General features: G+C 37.1%; 1 protein-coding gene across 1 annotated transcript in view; it reads left to right on the forward strand.

The window, feature by feature from the left end:
- The first annotated feature begins 7,111 nt into the window (after positions 1-7,111).
- cpt1a2b (carnitine palmitoyltransferase 1A2b) overlaps positions 7,112-16,886 on the forward strand; it is a 33,456-nt gene continuing 23,681 nt past the window's right edge. Inside the window, exons 1-3 of the mRNA XM_008415266.2 lie at positions 7,112-7,225; positions 13,817-13,959; positions 16,175-16,314. Coding sequence (XP_008413488.1) covers positions 13,819-13,959; positions 16,175-16,314 — 281 coding nt within the window. The 5' untranslated portion in view covers positions 7,112-7,225; positions 13,817-13,818. The remainder of the gene's footprint in view (positions 7,226-13,816; positions 13,960-16,174; positions 16,315-16,886) is intronic.

Below are 16,886 nucleotides of genomic sequence, written 5' to 3' on the forward strand. Positions count from 1 at the left end.
ATTCTGAAAATTGCCTCACATCTGCGTTGAATTACATCAGCCGACATCTGGCACCTGTTAACAGGTATGTCAGCTTGTTAATAGGTTGGAGTACATTCCACAGTTCCTCTGCATTTCTTGATTTTGCCTCAGAAAAAGAAGGCTTGATGTTATCAAATAAGTTTACTGTTGCCAGGTCCAAGGACTGGAGTTTACTCTCTGTGAAGATAATAATAGATTTTCTCCCACGCCTTTCAGGTTGTTAGTTTTCATTTGAAAATAACCATGCAGAGTATCAATTCCTAAATTTCTTCATGTTTTCCTGCTCCAGTTAATCTTCTGACATCAGGAGTCTTAAATCTCAGCCCCACCGCCAATCCACTAGAGCAGATTTTCTCATTAGTGTCAAAATTATATCTATAGAATCAATGCAATAGTGGTAAGGACATTGCAACATCAGTCAAATACCAACATTACTCAGTCTCACTCTATAATGTCTACTCTGGTGAAAATTTACTCCACAGACATGCATAAAACAGAAAGGAAACTTTAGGGTTGGCCTTTCTGATTAGATAAATATTTGACCAACTCGGGTCCAAATGTACCCCAGAGATCAGTTGGATCATAAATATATGCAAAAAGTAATAATTATAAAGGAAACATACCCCATCGTGATACAGCAGAACAATGTAAATACCACATCCTTGATCCCATTGCACCTTCACTAGTCCAAACAAAGCACAAGGAAAGCCACACAAGATGTGACAAGGTTTGGTACTTCACAAAAACTGCTTTGTTTCCTCATATTTAGACTCAAATAAAATGACTTTTTTTTCAATATTACAATGCAAAGAAAAGACTGAAAAGCATATTTAAGGACAGAATGTTTGCTAATCAAGCCTCATGTTTTGTAAATTTGGACATGATATATGTCCACTTTGTTTACAAAAATATCTAACGAACCTGAAATTACTATTTAGAAGATGTCTGTGGATGTCCTGTCTTTGGAGGGCTAAAGCAGCTAATTTACTGGCTTTTGCTACAGTGCATTGTCATTGAATTGATGGCCACATTATGTGAAACCCGTCTGCCATTTTTCTGTTTTTAACACAACTTTAACCAAAGGTCCAATATGATCAATGTTCTTCACATATTTGCATATACTAAGATAACTAGCCTCCAACAACGGAGGAAAACACAATTCTGGGCTAGCTTAAATGGCTATAACCCACATTAGCCGAAGCTAAAACTTATCTTAAGCATTAATGAATAAATAATTGGCTTCTTGAGTCAGTAAACAATGATTCAAAGAGGCTCCTTTGACAGTTAGAAATTTCAACATAGTTGTTTGAAATCATTCCTATTCCCAAAGTCTAAATGTTTTACGTCTCACTGAAAAAGAATGAAGGTCGGGAATGTACTGTTTACAAGAAAGCTGAGGTGAAAGATCCAACATACTCAGGTGTGTCTGTCGTCATAGAAACTATACTCATGCTGCCTGGGTAGGAAAAATGAAGCCAAACCGAAGAAAGAAATGTTCCTGGTATTTTTCTTTTTTTTAGTGTCTCCTTCCTTTTATGGCACCGGTCTCTGTATATGTAGATGTTTTTCATTGATGTATTTAACACAAGCATAAATGAGCGTGGAACTAATTATTTGAATGTCAATACAAAGTTCTTAAAATTACTGCACTACATTTTTATCCATGTATTTATTGAAGTTTGTATTTTTATTATTTTTTTATTTACTATGTATTGTTTGAAAGTAGATTTTTTTTTTTTTCGTGCAGGGATTTTAAGAGTAAACCAACACCTGTCACTGAAGAATAACTTACTTTGACACTGAGATATTTCATGCCAAAATATGCTTTAAGCTCCGATGTACATTTTTGTATCTTCTGTTAAGCTTGTAATTTATTTATTGTCATCTGTGTGTGTCACCATAGATGTTCACCTTTTACGAAGCTAAACCAAAAGTTCATCTACACTCTGACATTTTAGGAGGAACTTTAGTGATAGGTAGATAAGTATCCGAGACTTCATTCTGCTTTGCTGTGTTTGATTTTTATCACCGCCTCAGACAAAACGAAAATAATAGGTTACTAGAATGTTGTATGACTACTTTAAAGAATTTCTCTGTCTTTCTTTCTGCCTAGGGGAACAAAACACATAAATGTAGGACATTTTAGACATTTTGTTCACTGTGGAACAAGCCCCAACGTAGATTATTCATTAGATCCTACAGCTCTTATGACATAAAGAATAACATATTCACAGCTATGCATGATGTCCACAGAGGAAGCCATTTATTTTATTTTAGCTGGTCTTGTTTCCAAAGTAAAAAAAAATGTCGATTCAGTACAACAGCTTGGTAATAGCTACAGGTCATACAGTTCTCACAACAGAAAGAAAAGCATTTTCACGACTATGCAGGAGGTCCACAGATACAGACGTTTATTCTCTTTCATAAGGTTTCGGCTCCAGTTAAAAAATATCGGTTCTGTAGAACAGCTGTGTGGCACCGTCCACACGGAGACGTTTTTGGGTGTGTCCGCTAAAGTTTTTGGTCGTTTAGGCAGTGCCTCCACACAAATTTACAAAAGCTTTTTATGGCCCTGGGAGATATATTTTTTAAAAAGCGAGTAGTAAATTTCTGCCAAAAACTTAAAGATAATCTCAAAAATGTCCTAGAAAACACAAGGAAATTTCTGAACTTGAAAAGCTGAAAAATTTCTAGAAAAAACTTGGAAATTTCTGAGTTTTAAAAGTCACAAATATGCATGAAAAACTAAACTAATTTTCTCCTCTTTTTTTTTCTTCCTATCTACAATACACCCCAATGCGCCCATACAAATTCGGCATTTGGGAGACCAGAAACGATGCAGTTTGAAACCGGGTTCTGGGGTTGTTGAATTTCAAAACGCTGGTTTCATGACTGTGTGGCCATGCGAGCCACAAGGAATTAACTATGAAGTCATAACTCCAGCTCTCTCTGCCCCGCATGCGCCTCATTCTCACAAATGACAAGCATGCCACATTCTGTTTTTTGTGCCATAAGCTGGCAGTGTTACAGTGCCACCAATTGGCCTGGCATACCTACTACCTTATCTTCTGTTGTGTGGACGCACTTTAATTTTAAATGTTTTTAAAAGTAAAAAGAGAAAACAATGCACGTGTACAGGACCTCAAATTTCTGGTAAATTCATTTTCACAAATATCTGGCTGTGCTCTGCGTTTAGAGCTAATTGACATGTCGGCATGCTAAACAGAACCGTTTTTTATTCATTTCAAAGCTGGCATGGTAAGGCCAGAGTTGTCACGTTCATGTTTTCATGTACTTTTTGCTTAGTCATCAAAATCTCTTAAATTTCAACCCATTCTCTCCTGACTTTTGGCAACCTTGTTCTTCAACAGCTTCAAACCTAAAGGCAACCTAAACCCTCTCAGAATGTCTGCTACGATGGATGCACCATAGACTCAGGTGAAGCTGTTTAGTTTTAGAACAGCTTTGGGGAGGGACTGTAAGTTCTTGCAGTAAGCCGGAGCTCGGTAGCGATGTTAGATATGTGGTGGACGTGCGTTTTAGTCTTCTGGTGAGTGCATGCACATTTGACACCTGTGGTGACCCTGGAGCACAAGCCCCGTGTCCAAAGGGCAGAGGTCAAACAGGTCTCAAGTTACAGATTTCCATACCTATTTTAAAACACCAACTTAGAATGTAATTCAGAAGAAAAAAAAAAAAAACCCAACTGAAGCTAAAGAAGTTAGCTAATCAGTGGCAGAACTTACTTACCTTATATCTTGTACATCTTCCCATTCCGTCTCTTTGTATTTCAATCCCCACTTTCCTCCTAAATGCACATAACACATCCTCTTATATAATCACCCTTCTTGTAAACATTTTCTACACTATATACTTTGATGCAGATGCTGTATACGTTTGTATACACTGTGCCTGTCTCTATCTGCATTGTATGCCATTCATAGCTATGTAGCATTCACTATGTTTTATTGACTCTGTAGTCACCATACAGCTCTTATTCTCATCATTATTACTCATTCTTCTTCTGCAGTCATAAAAACAATACAACTACAATATCTGCAGCCCTTATGCCCTTAAACCCTCTTTCCAACTTCAAATTCCCTCCACCCTCGCTTCTGTTTCACAACCCTCACTCCTCCACACCGATTCACGCAGTAGACAAAAAAAATGACTTTTTCACTCTAAAAGAATTCATGAACAAAGAAGGTGTAGGTGTGACGGGGGGTCGAGAGAGGAGCTAACACGATTAATGATGATGATGACGACAAAGAGAAATGTCTGTAGTACAATTACGCAAAAGGAAAAGTGCACTATTATGACTATGATTATTATTGCCTGTGAGAAATGCTGTTCAATAAACAACAATGGAAATGTATGTTGGAGTTTGGGTTTGTTTTGTTGAATAATCGCTACAGTTTAACCTTCCCGTGGCGTCTGTTTGATCCCACGAGCTTTTTACCCTGTGCACGGTCCGGCAGGGTCGCACTGAACCCGCGTGTGCTTTTAGGAGATTTTTGGGCTTTTTTGGTTTTGGTAACTGGCAGTCTGATGTCTGTCATCTGAGCTCACGCTAAGAACATGTGAGGTTTAAGAGGATTACTAGTGGCCAACCTGGTGAAGCAATCTGATCCTATGTGAAAAGTAATTGCCCCCAAACATTCTAACTGACTTTGCCATCTTTGGTCTTGACAAATCATCTGGAATCCAAATAAACTATCAATGGTCTCTACCAGATTCAGGCATGGACTTTGACAAGGTCAGTCCGAACTTCATTGTCTTGCCTCGTAACCAGAATGTTGTTGAGTTTAACTGAAATGATTGCCAACTGATTGTATCAATTACATCAAATGGCCCAGGTCCGGAAGAGGCCCCAGACCACCATCCCACCACCACCACTTCTGAGTGTTCGTACAATGTCTTGTTTCTGAAAAGATGTTTAGTCTTTAACTTTGGCCTTGGATCACTCCCACTGAAACAACTTTTACATCATTTTGTCAGTATTTAGTCTTAAATACTGACCTTAGCTGGTACTAGTCATCTGCAGTCGTGTAGATTGGGTTGCTTTATGATGTCTTTGTTAAGTCGTTGATGCACCTTTGGAGAATTCTGGTAAGGCTGATCCGTTCCAGGAAGGTTCGCCACTGTGATATCTCATATTTATTGCAGACTGATTAATTGTTCTCTTTGTTTCTCATCTGCTCTTAAATTAATTTGGATAGAGGAATGTTGTGGTGCTCTCTTAAATCTTTTTACCTTACTTTATTTTGTCAGACAGGTTATAGTTAAATGAAGTCAATGTAATATTGAGATTGAGCTAATGGTTTTACAATAGGGTCAAATGTATTTTCAGTTAAGAGAGAGAAACCAGTTAAAATATCTTGCTGAATTTTGGACTGTGGACAGCAGAGTAACTGCAAAGAACCAGGCTCCAGGCCGGGATTCGAACCTACGATCGTCTTGTTATAAAACAACAATGCTAACAACTGTACCACCATGCAGTCACTTATATTTGTTAAATTAAAAGTAGTTTAATGGTCTGCAAAACTTGGAGTTAATGTCAAAATGATTGCTCGGTCTGTCAGATTTAGGTTTCAACTAATCTTTGAATTTTACCAACGTCTGAATTCAAGTAATATTACCACTTTGCAGCCAGTCCCAAACTAAAGTCTGACACAGAATCTGTTTAGGGAGGTAAAGATTAAAATCTTGAGAAGGACGTGTTAGTAGGAAAACAAAATGATCTTTTTAGGGGGAGGTGAATACCGTTGAGTTATGTCATAGCTGTGGCTGATGCAGAATATTATGTGTGTTTGACCCAGAACTTGCAAATTATCTGACCTGGAACATTGTGTGTGATTAACCCAGTAGTTGAGCCAGTTGTTATGTCAATAATCTGTCTAAAATAACAGATAGGCCTCATGCGTCAACATAGTATTTGATTAAAAAAAAAACTTGAGGTGGAGACAAAGACTTTGACCTCTTCAACAATGAATCATCAGAATACCAATGTAAACATTCAAAAGGGAGGTTAGAAATGATTACATGGTTTTGACTGCAGTGATACATATATAGGTTTTTACAACAATTGTTGGGAAAGGCATAAATAATGTTTGACGTGCATTTTATTTAGTGTGAAAAAATGGTCCATCTTTCTAAACTGATACTCTTTGAGAGAGATTCTGGTCATGTTTTCTTTTAGAAACAAAGTTTATGACTACGGTAAATGAAAATAATGTTAAACCTAAATCTTCTGGCTGTATTTAGTCTCAACTTTATCATACTTTACTATAATTTCATACTTCATCACAGCAGTGGACTCGCATACAATCCCCTCTTAGACTGTATTTACAGTGCAACTAAAATAATTAGGATTTATTTACTGATTACGATCAAAATCATGCAAATTATATAAAAAAATCTCACATATCAATACAGGTTTTTGCATGCACTCTGTAAAATAAAACTATGTAAATAATACAGTTACCACAAAACAGTAAAAATTTGAATGTCACTTGGCCACAATTTTAACACCATTATAATGCTCAGGTGCTGCATCTAAAATCAACTCTTATATGACAACACAGGGTAATCTGGGGCAGTACTGAAAATGGCCAATAAACAAAATTAATATGTGCACATTACTACATTTTAGTTTTGCAGCACTACAGAAAAATAACATCTTTCTTTTGTTATTATGATGTAAAATTAGTATTTACATAGGTGGAAAAAAAGTTTATATACTAATGCCAAGTTTTGTGAGGTTAAAAAAACCCCTGATAAATTAATTTTAACAGAAATGTGAAGACTTTTTATGGTGACTGTATGTACTACAGTGTAAACTTGAAACAAATATCTCCAGCCATTTTGTAATGGCAATGACAAATAATAATAATAATAATAATAATAATAATAATAATAATAATAATAATAATAATAATAATAATAATTTGTTTAAAATACGAAACTACTGCCGTTTTTAACTTCTAATTTACCGCCTGAGCTTTCTCTGTACGTTATGAATCAAAAATGGGTGTGATGCTCCCAAAAAAGGAAGCAAATGACGTGCTGCTGCTTTTCAGCCATTGGCTATGGATGCTTCTGAAGGGGCGCTCACGTGTAACGGGCTCGTGAAGGGAGGGGCGCCAGCAGACGTTTTCTACATTTGTTTCCATCGTTCAAGATCCTTTGAAAAAAGACGGATCAGGTAATTGTATCTTTGTTTTGTCTTCTCTCGTCAAAACCACTCGTGGTTTTTACCTAATTGTGTATTTACAGGCCTTTTTCCTTTTCGTTTTTGTCAGTTGTGCGTCGCTCCTCGAGCGGTTGGTGCTGCGTGGTTCTGAGTGGAGTAAAGCACTTTTACGACGTTACTACTAGATTATATTACCGCGACAGACAGATATTCTTGCTTTGCTATCGGAGCGCAAGATACTCCCTGAATTGTTTTTGTTTTGATTACATGGAAGCTCGCCTGTGTCCTTATGGGAAATGTTAGTATGTCTGTCCACCCACAAATAATGTCAGTTGACAATGGAGATATCTGTCTCCTGTCTTCACGCGCGTGGCTTCGAAAAATAAACGGTCTCTTTGTATCGCTGTTGCTCCTGAAGGGAAGTACTGACGGTATGCAAGTGCCGTTTGTGGCAGTTTGTTGGACGTTTCGTCTTGTCTAAATGTAAAGACAAATGACTTCTATATTTAAGAGGAAGGGGAAAGGGGCTTAACTACAAACCCGCACATTAACTTTAGAACATGGCAACGAGTGACAGAAGGACAGAGTGAATTATTGAAGTGCCTTTTGGATACTAATAAAGCCACTTTACCCTTTTTTATGGCACAGTTTAAATATATAATCTATTAATTTGTTAGCATTACAAAGTAGCGACGCTCACTAGCACGTGAGTTCCCTTCCATCACTCTTGTATGGAACGCGCTGAGCTAGCCGTACCATCTTTTTTGCTCGAGCCTGTTAAACAGGTTTGGCGTCATAGCTTTAACAATAACACTCATGGATGACTGATTTGGAGCCTAGGGGTAATTAATGTTTAGCTAAGTTACTCTAGAACAGTGTTTCTCAACCTTTTTTGGGCCAGCGCCCCCCCAGCCTTTATCCAAGTCCCTCACCGCCCCCCACCAAAGAATTTGTAGGCTACTTTACACTGACTATTATTTTATTATTATTACTATCACTATTGTAGATGTTTTGATTTTTATGCTTGTTTCTSTRTTTATCATCAAGATAATTTCCCAGAGAACAAAAAAGCCATGTGAATAGAAATTATTTTCACAGGCGTCTACAAAAAATGCAATGAACGAACATTCAAGTTAAAATTGGTAGGCCTAACAGCAGCCAATCAGTGGAAAAAATATTCTTGTTCTTTGCCATTTTCTAGTTGCTAAATATTCCACAAAATGACCAGATAAAAGATGTAAAACAATGCCAGTTTAAACTTTGATCTATTTGCAAAATGATAGTGCTCTGCAACATTAAAATATGGATAGAACTGTAACTACATTAATCATAACTCTTCTTCTCTTCAGTGTTTCTGTCGGTTTCTGGTGGTGCAGCTCTGTGCTGCCTTCAGGAGAATGGGACATCAGAGTATCATTCATAAAATTTCACCCACATGGCATTTATTGTGCAAACCAGAACTTTCAGTGGAAAAACAAAAGTTCCATGTCCTTTTAATGCCATACAAATATGAGACAGAAACATGGATTATATCTTCATATAAACCTGTCTATTGATTTATAGATTAATAGTTTTACTGGACAGAAATTACAAAGAACAAATCTGGTTCTTAATCAAATCCTAATGAGTCAAATTGAAAGTGTCATGGAGTCATCGGCCTCATGACATTAACATGAAAAATAATATTGAAGAAATAAATATATAAAATCTAATTAAAAACATAAATAAGTGATAAGTTATTTACTGTTATGGTCTGTAAGATATATTTATTCTCAGTACTAGATGTAGTCTCAACAAACCCATGACATTTCAACAATATTATTTTACCTTTTATCTGGAAACAGTGTCTGTTTATTCTTGCCATACAGTCCTCTGTATTAAGTATTGCTCGAAAGGTCTTGCCATACAAGTTTATTCCTCTATATTTACTAGAGATGTGCCGATCAGGTTTTTTCCTGCCGATACCGATCACCCAAGAGGGACGATCACCGATACTGATCACCGATACTGATCACATAATTTTTTTTTTTTTTTTTTATCATAAACACTACCGGTTACATTATGTGGAAAAAGGAACCATGAATTCACCTTAATTTAGACAAAAACTTGTTTTTAATAACTTTTTCCAAGAAGAAAACTAAACAAAACAGGCATTCTGCAAATTGTACTGCTATCAGTAATACTATCTTTAACAGACTGATAACATATGAAGGCTCTGAAGAGGCCAAATAATGCAAAGAGCCAAAATAAAACCTCTCAACATTGCCAAAAAAATTCAAGTATAAAACTTAACATTCAAAGCAAATACAAGTTCCATTACAATAAACAATCCAGAGTTACTGAATGAAAACTTCCTGTTAGCATGGCGGCTAGCTGATTACTGCTAGTTCTGAGTGGCTGTTTCTGACTGAGCAGAGTAATTATGCAGAGCAGGGAGGGGATCGATTATTTTTTTTAGAGATTATCTGTCTCATGTTAGGACAGCGAAAATTTTAATACGTATGTAAAATTAATTTTTTTAGCTTAGATGCTGCAGCTTTAAACAGAGGTTCGGTGTGAGAGTCACTACCAGGTGGAGCAGAAGCGGCGCTCCGTCTGTGAAATATTACTACCTGTAGCGCATAGCAGCGGTTCAACAGCGAGAGCAGAACCAGCGTCTTACATCACAGCTCGAAGACTTAAATAATTTTGCGGGTTATTTGTTTAGCTTTCTGACCGTCATGCTAATCTGGGTGAGTGTTTGTAGCTGTGCGCTGCTTTACCTGCTATCTGATCCTCCATGTCTTTTTTACTGCAGTGAGCCTCGATGTAGCCAAACTCCGTCAAGTATGGTATTGTTTTTATGTCGCATTAGCTTCGTTGTGTTGATGCATTTTGACGTGCTTCAATTTTCCGCCACAACACGCAAACTTCCCCATTCAGTCAGTGCGTTATAGTTCCACATCGCTTAGGATTTGTTGCTGCGCGTTTGCGCAGTGTGAAGGAAAGAGGAGAYCAGCTGCACAGGCAGRCTGCGAAATGAGATGCAGGTGATCGGTATCGGCAACAAGAGCCAATGATCACCGATCATGCACTTTTTCACAAAAATCGGCCCGATTATGATCGGTGACCGATCGATCGGCACAACTCTAGTATTTACTTTAGTTTCTTAGTTTATTCTAGCATTTTGTTTTTCATTTATTTCCATTTAGTTTACTTTGATTAGTATTGTCCTCTCTTAGTTTATTGCTATGTCCACTTTAGTGTCTTTCCTGTTGCTAGAGTTTTTTGATCGTTTATTGACGCTCACCATCAGTAATCTTCACTCATCACCTGCTGCGCCACATCATGTGTTGATTTTTCACTGTTCAGCGTCGGATTCTCTGTTTTTATGCCACATCTAGTTCGTCGCTCCGTTTTATGTCCCTTGTCTCCTGTTTCAGAGTTTTGCGCAATGTGCACGTCTTTTTTTTGTGTGTGTGTATTTGGTTAGCCAAATACACAAAGCAATTAATATTTATGCAATGCAAATATATAACATAAACAACATTCATTACATCAGTATTACACCATCAGTTCAATAAATTCAATCCAAGTGATACATATCGTGTTGTGAGCAGAATATCGCGTATCATGTTGTATCGTAAGATTAGTGTATCGCTACAGCCCCGGTGCACACAAACACTACATTAACATTGCGCCAAGTCTTCTCTAGCTTAGTTATTGTAGCCTATAGGTGTAGAACATCCTATCTTGTTGCGGCCTTGTAACAGAAGTCACACAGGTCCAAGTCTAGGAGAACAGACTGGATGTTAGATAGACCAGAGACAATAGAGATAATTATAGTTGCGCTCACAACAGAGGGGTTATGTAGTGGCATTAGCACTAGCATGCTAACTAACAGCAGTGGCTTTTCACATTCTGCTACAACAAACTTCAATGTAGTTTGCTTGCACTTTATGTAGTAGACCAAGAAAAAGTAAAAAATGCCAGTAGAAGGGAAGGAGTTACCCAAATTCTATGAGCTGGGATATCAGTTCTATGAGCTTTAGGAACTCGTAGAGCACTGTTCAGTTCACTTCAAATCCACAAGTAGATGGCTGTCAACCTCAACCTAATCCAAAGTTTGGGTTAAAACCAGGGATGCACCGACGCACTTTTTCACTTCCAATTCCGATACAGATATCTGAGGTATAGTATCGACCGATCTGATACAGAAAAACAGTGCCAAATGGACTTCAAAATTATAATTTTTAAAAAAATACAGCCATAAATGTACTTAATTGCAAATTTATTTAATAACTATGCACCAGTACAGCACAACTAAATACACCAATAACTTCACAATCTTGGTCACACGTAAAAACAACACAACTTTAATTGGTTATGTCACTGCAATTAGGAGTAGAACAGACAAAGTAAACTGAGAAAGATAAAACAGTAGGTTGACTAAGTTCGTCAAACATAAAAAACAAACTGTGGAATTCCTTCTTTCAAATGGTTCAGAAAGTCCAGTTAGGAATTCTAAATGTAATGTAAAATAAATAATAATAAAGCATGATGTTGCTCAGTGCACAAAGCATAGAATTAGACTGAATAGATCTGCCCTTATGGATCAAACACATTGCCACAGAATTTTTTTCAATATTTGCACCGATACAGATATGAATAACGAATCGGTGCATCTCTAGTTAAATGTGATTGATTGAGCAGGTAGAAGACGGTGGATTAGCTTACCTCTACAAAACTGTGGAACACTTTAGTCAAGTGAGGTAATTTTTAATGTGCTACAGAAATAAACTTGACAGTGACATTGTGACACCTGAGGTAAGTTTGTGCTCATCTAAGAGAGGAAAATAACTCCCTACTCCAGTCTTCCTGAGGTCACTGTGCATCTCATTGCTCTAAAGGCTGAGCACTTATAAAATCTGCCAGACTGACCTAGGGCAGCGTGCCCCTCCCACATTCACATACCCACAGTGCAGCGACTGTGATGCGTGGGAGACGGGTGGCAAACAGGAAGAAGGAACAGACAATTCCTTCTTTCAGGTTATCATTGAGAAGCAGTGAAGAAAAAAACCTGCATTACAAATATATCTGCTTCTGTTTATTTGGAACAACGTTTAAAAAGTCAGTCATTGTGTTTGTTCCACTTCACAACTACTTTGCACTTGTGTTGGTTTATCACAGGAAATCGCCACCCCAAAAAACCCATTGCTGTTTGTGGCTGACAAATTGTGAAAAGTTAACACAGTCTCAAGTTTTTACATTTTGATTTGATGCACAGTCAAATTAGCCCCACAACTCACCAAACACTTCAGGAATAATTGTCTAAATTTTCAGCGATTAATCATTTTTTTAAATAAACTGCATGAAATAACCAGAGTGAACTAGCCGCAGAATACACTGGCTGTTGGTGCTGCACATGTAAAAACAACATTCCTTCCACACTGAATAACTCGAGTGTTTTCACATTGATTTGCACACTGTGATGCCTTCTGGCTTTCAGAGAAGCTTTCTATCAAGAGACTAGAACTTTTTCAATTTATTTTCTGCGCTTATCAGCCAGTTCCTGAAACTAGGAGCGGGCATTTATTGTATCGTTGATCATTTATTGTGATCATGATAAATTCCTAATATTGTTCAACCCCCCCCTGCCCCACACACACAAACTGTCTATGTTCACGGGATTCTTAGTCTTACTATTTTCTCCGAAACGTATTTATCAATTAATTTGACAATATGCTGAGTGTAGTTACTGTGAGCAGTCTAGTGATACAAATCAGACTTCTTTTTTCCTTTTTTTCTTTTTCATTTGTAAGAGGTGTATTACAAATGGAAATGTTTCTCAAGGGCAATACTTGTCTTTGTGATGCCATGGTTGCTGTGTCACGCTGCGACTATTATACAATTACCAAAAGAAAGGCAATAAATAGTTCTTATCGTCACTTGTATTGTTATCACGATATTACCAGACAATATTGTGATAAAACTTGAAATCTATATCGCTCATAATGATGTAACTAGGCCTACTTTAAGGTTACAGGTTTTTTTATTATTATTTTTTTTTTTTTTACAAAAGATTGCTAACAACATCACTATTGTGTGGCCAGAATATGAGTTGACATTGATATTTTAGGGGCTGAAGACTCCCTAAAATATTCTTAAGCCCCCTAAATAATTTTGTGATTTTTTTCTGTTATTATTATATACTTTTGTTTGTTGTTGTTTATTTATTTATTTATTTATTTATTTATTTATTTATTTATTTATTTATTTATTTATTTATTTATAAAAGACTGCACACAGATATAATGTTGCCAGATTATGACTTCAAATAAATAATCACAAAGTAGCATTTTTAACTCTAATATCATCACAAATTGGTCAAGTTCCCTTCATGTCGTTGTTATAATCTGGGAATTGGTGTAAAATATGATGATAATTGCTGGGAAGGTGATACAAAGGGTACCTAATAATTTTTAGGTGTAGTACCACAAAAAATTATAATCATCCTAGCAACGTTTGCTAAGAAATCATTTTATTAAATGGATTAAGTGTTTACAGTCATATTTTGTATTAGAAGAGGTTCACATATCACATTTATCTCTTTTCATGTGACAGCGATGGCGGAGGCTCATCAGGCAGTAGCGTTCCAGTTCACCATCACACCAGAAGGCATCGACCTGCAGCTGTCCTACCAGGCCCTGAACCAGATCTACCTGTCGGGGGTCCGGTCCTGGAAGAAGCGAGTCAGCCGCATGAAGGTCAGCATGGAGAGGCGATAGAGTTCATCTGTCACATCAGCTTCATTATGCCTCACATGGTTGTCCACATCATTCTTGTGACCCAAAATTCCTCCTGAATGCCTTTCATTAAATGTCTTTCAGTTTGGCATCAATGTCCCATTGGATAACTGGATGAACTAATTTTTCAGTTAACCAAGATTTTTAATATCTTGGATTTGGGACAATATATATAAAAAAAGCAACACATTATGCTTCATTTAAGGCAACATATCTGAAACACATGCCAGGGTTACAGCATATTAAGGTTTTAACGCTATGCCATCAACACTATAAGCTACAATTTTCTCATGTTGGTTTAAATTCATTTTAAAAGAATTGAAAGAAGCTGAAAACCCTTTTGTAGTGATGATGTTTTGACAAACCGTGACTATATATTTAGTTGAGCCCACCAGTGGACATGCTTTGGATAGAGTTTACTGTGTTCTTTGCTAAACTCATGCTGAGAACATTAGTTTGAGGTTGTTTTTGTTCTGAACATCAGCCACTGTCCCCTTTCTGCTCTTCAATGAGAGAGAAATGACAGACAGACCCGCCCTCCAGGTCACGTCCGCACATGCCCAGTTAACAATTGTCACCCTACTGTTGCCAACTTAAAGACTTTGTCGTTGTATTTAGCGACTTCTCATACAAAAAAAATATTTAAAAGGCTTTTTTAGCCCATAATCCTCAATCAGAACACATAAAATTATGTCTCTAAAATTCTTTCACTTGCAGTTTTACTACATTGTTTTCCAACTATACACCTTGAAGTAGATCAAAGTGTTTGATCGCTGTCTTTCATTTTACAAAAGTCTTGGCTTGCTTGCATAATGTTGAGTTAAAGTAATATATTGCTTTAGATAAAACTTCAAACAGCTTTATTGTGTTTCTGAACTCTGGAGTTTAGAACAACACAAGCCCTCTAACATGATGATCATACACGGAAAATATTGCGTTCTACTATCCTGGCAACTGGATTTACAAATATCTATAGAAATCAATTAGAAACTGACAGAGACAGTAACAACCTGTGTAACTTATTGTGAGTCTGGACTCCAATAAGTTTTCATACCTCAGTAGGTAGAAATTCTGTTGTTGCTAAGACGTAAACCCAACTTGCTACTACATGTGCGGGTGTGTCAAGTGTTACGATGGTATGCTGGAATGTTGTTTATGGCCAGGAAGAAAAAGAATCCAGAGGCCTCTAAATAAATGCCGTCAGATTACAGTTATAAATATATACGAGCCACAAAAAGCAGGTGTTATGTACTTTGTTATTCAATAAATTTATACTGACTAGTCTGTTGGAAAGCTGTTTTATAAGGTTCAATGGGTTTAGCTGCACTTTAGTCTATAATCCATCGTTTAATAAAAACATGATTATCTCTTCAACTGCCACCACATACACACATGCACACACRCACACACACCCCAGTTCAGGGTGTGGACTCGCCCAGAGAGTTGTCTGTTTTCTTCCTGCTACCATACCTTGTAAATGACACTCCTTTAACTCCTCCACATTTTGTCACGTCACACTCATGAACTTCCAGGAGTTTTAATAGGATTTTATGTAATACATAGACAGAAACAGTGCAGTAAAAAAAAATATTTGGGGGTTTTCTACAATTTCTTTTCACAAATTAAAATCTAAATAGTGTAGCATGTAATTCTTTTCAGCCCTTCTGAGTCAATTAAAACCATCTTTTGCTGCAGTTACAGCTGAAAGTCTTGTGGGCTAATGATTCTAACATTTTTGCCAGTCTAAAAATGTTTCTCCATTTTCTATCTGCAAAATAGCTCGTTCAGTCAGATCTGAAGCACCAGTGAAAAACAAGAATCAAATGATTCATTTTTGATAATATTTTACTTTGGAAAGTTGAGTGAAATCACTTGGATTTACTCATCTGAGAACTGATCTAAAAAAGAATGAGAAATATGAATTCGGCGAGTCAGTAAAAAATGACTCGCCTATTTTTATTTATTGTAAAAAAAATAGTATTTCATAAAAAATTACTAGAAGCTGAGATGGTTTACAGATTACATTAACACTAAAAGCCATCAATCTGGAGGAAATCAAGTTTCCCAACCATCAATTTTAAATGAAGAAACTAATATTCATATGTGCATTTGGTCCAAAAGCAAATAAAACTATTGATTTTAAAATCATACTTTGTTTTTTCTTCTGCCGTCACAGAACAGAGTGATAAAGGGAGTGTATCCTGCTAGCCCGTCATCGTGGCTGTTTGTTGCCATAGGGATCTTGGCTACCATGTACATGCAGTCTGATCCCAGCATGGGGCTCATCGCAAAGATACAGCAGCATCTTCCTCTGAGGTAAACAGAACCGGGATGAGTTGTCTTTAAAAACCACCAACGAAGACACCAGAGGAAGGAAACAATATTAAGTGTTGATGTGGAAATATATACTAGATTATTTTAAAAAAGTACTTGTGTTTTAGATTTTCAATCGTAAGACAGATAAGTACGGTAAATACAAACCTTTTTTTATATGTTCTTATTTATTCAGGTAAGTATTTATTCAAACATACCTGATCCTGTGTGAAAATATATTCACAGTGTTTGTCCCGGTTTTTCTGCATGGAGTTTGCATGTTCTCCCTGTGCATAGTGGGTTTTCTCCGGATACTCCAGTTTCGTCCCACAGTCCAAAAACATGACTGTCAGGTTAATTGGTCTGTCTAAATTGTCCCTAGGTGTGAGTGTGTGTGTGTGTGTGTGTGCATGGTTGTTTGTCCTGTTTGTCTCTGTGTTGCCCTGTGACAGACTGGTGACCTGTCCAGGGTGACCCCGCCTCTCGCCTGGAACGTTAGCTGGAGATGGACACCAGCAACCCTCCTGACCCCACTAAGGGACAAGGGTGTAAAGAAAATGGATGGATGGATGGAT

This window comes from Poecilia reticulata, linkage group LG8 (genome assembly GCF_000633615.1).
Source record: "Poecilia reticulata strain Guanapo linkage group LG8, Guppy_female_1.0+MT, whole genome shotgun sequence".
NCBI lineage: Eukaryota > Metazoa > Chordata > Actinopteri > Cyprinodontiformes > Poeciliidae > Poecilia > Poecilia reticulata.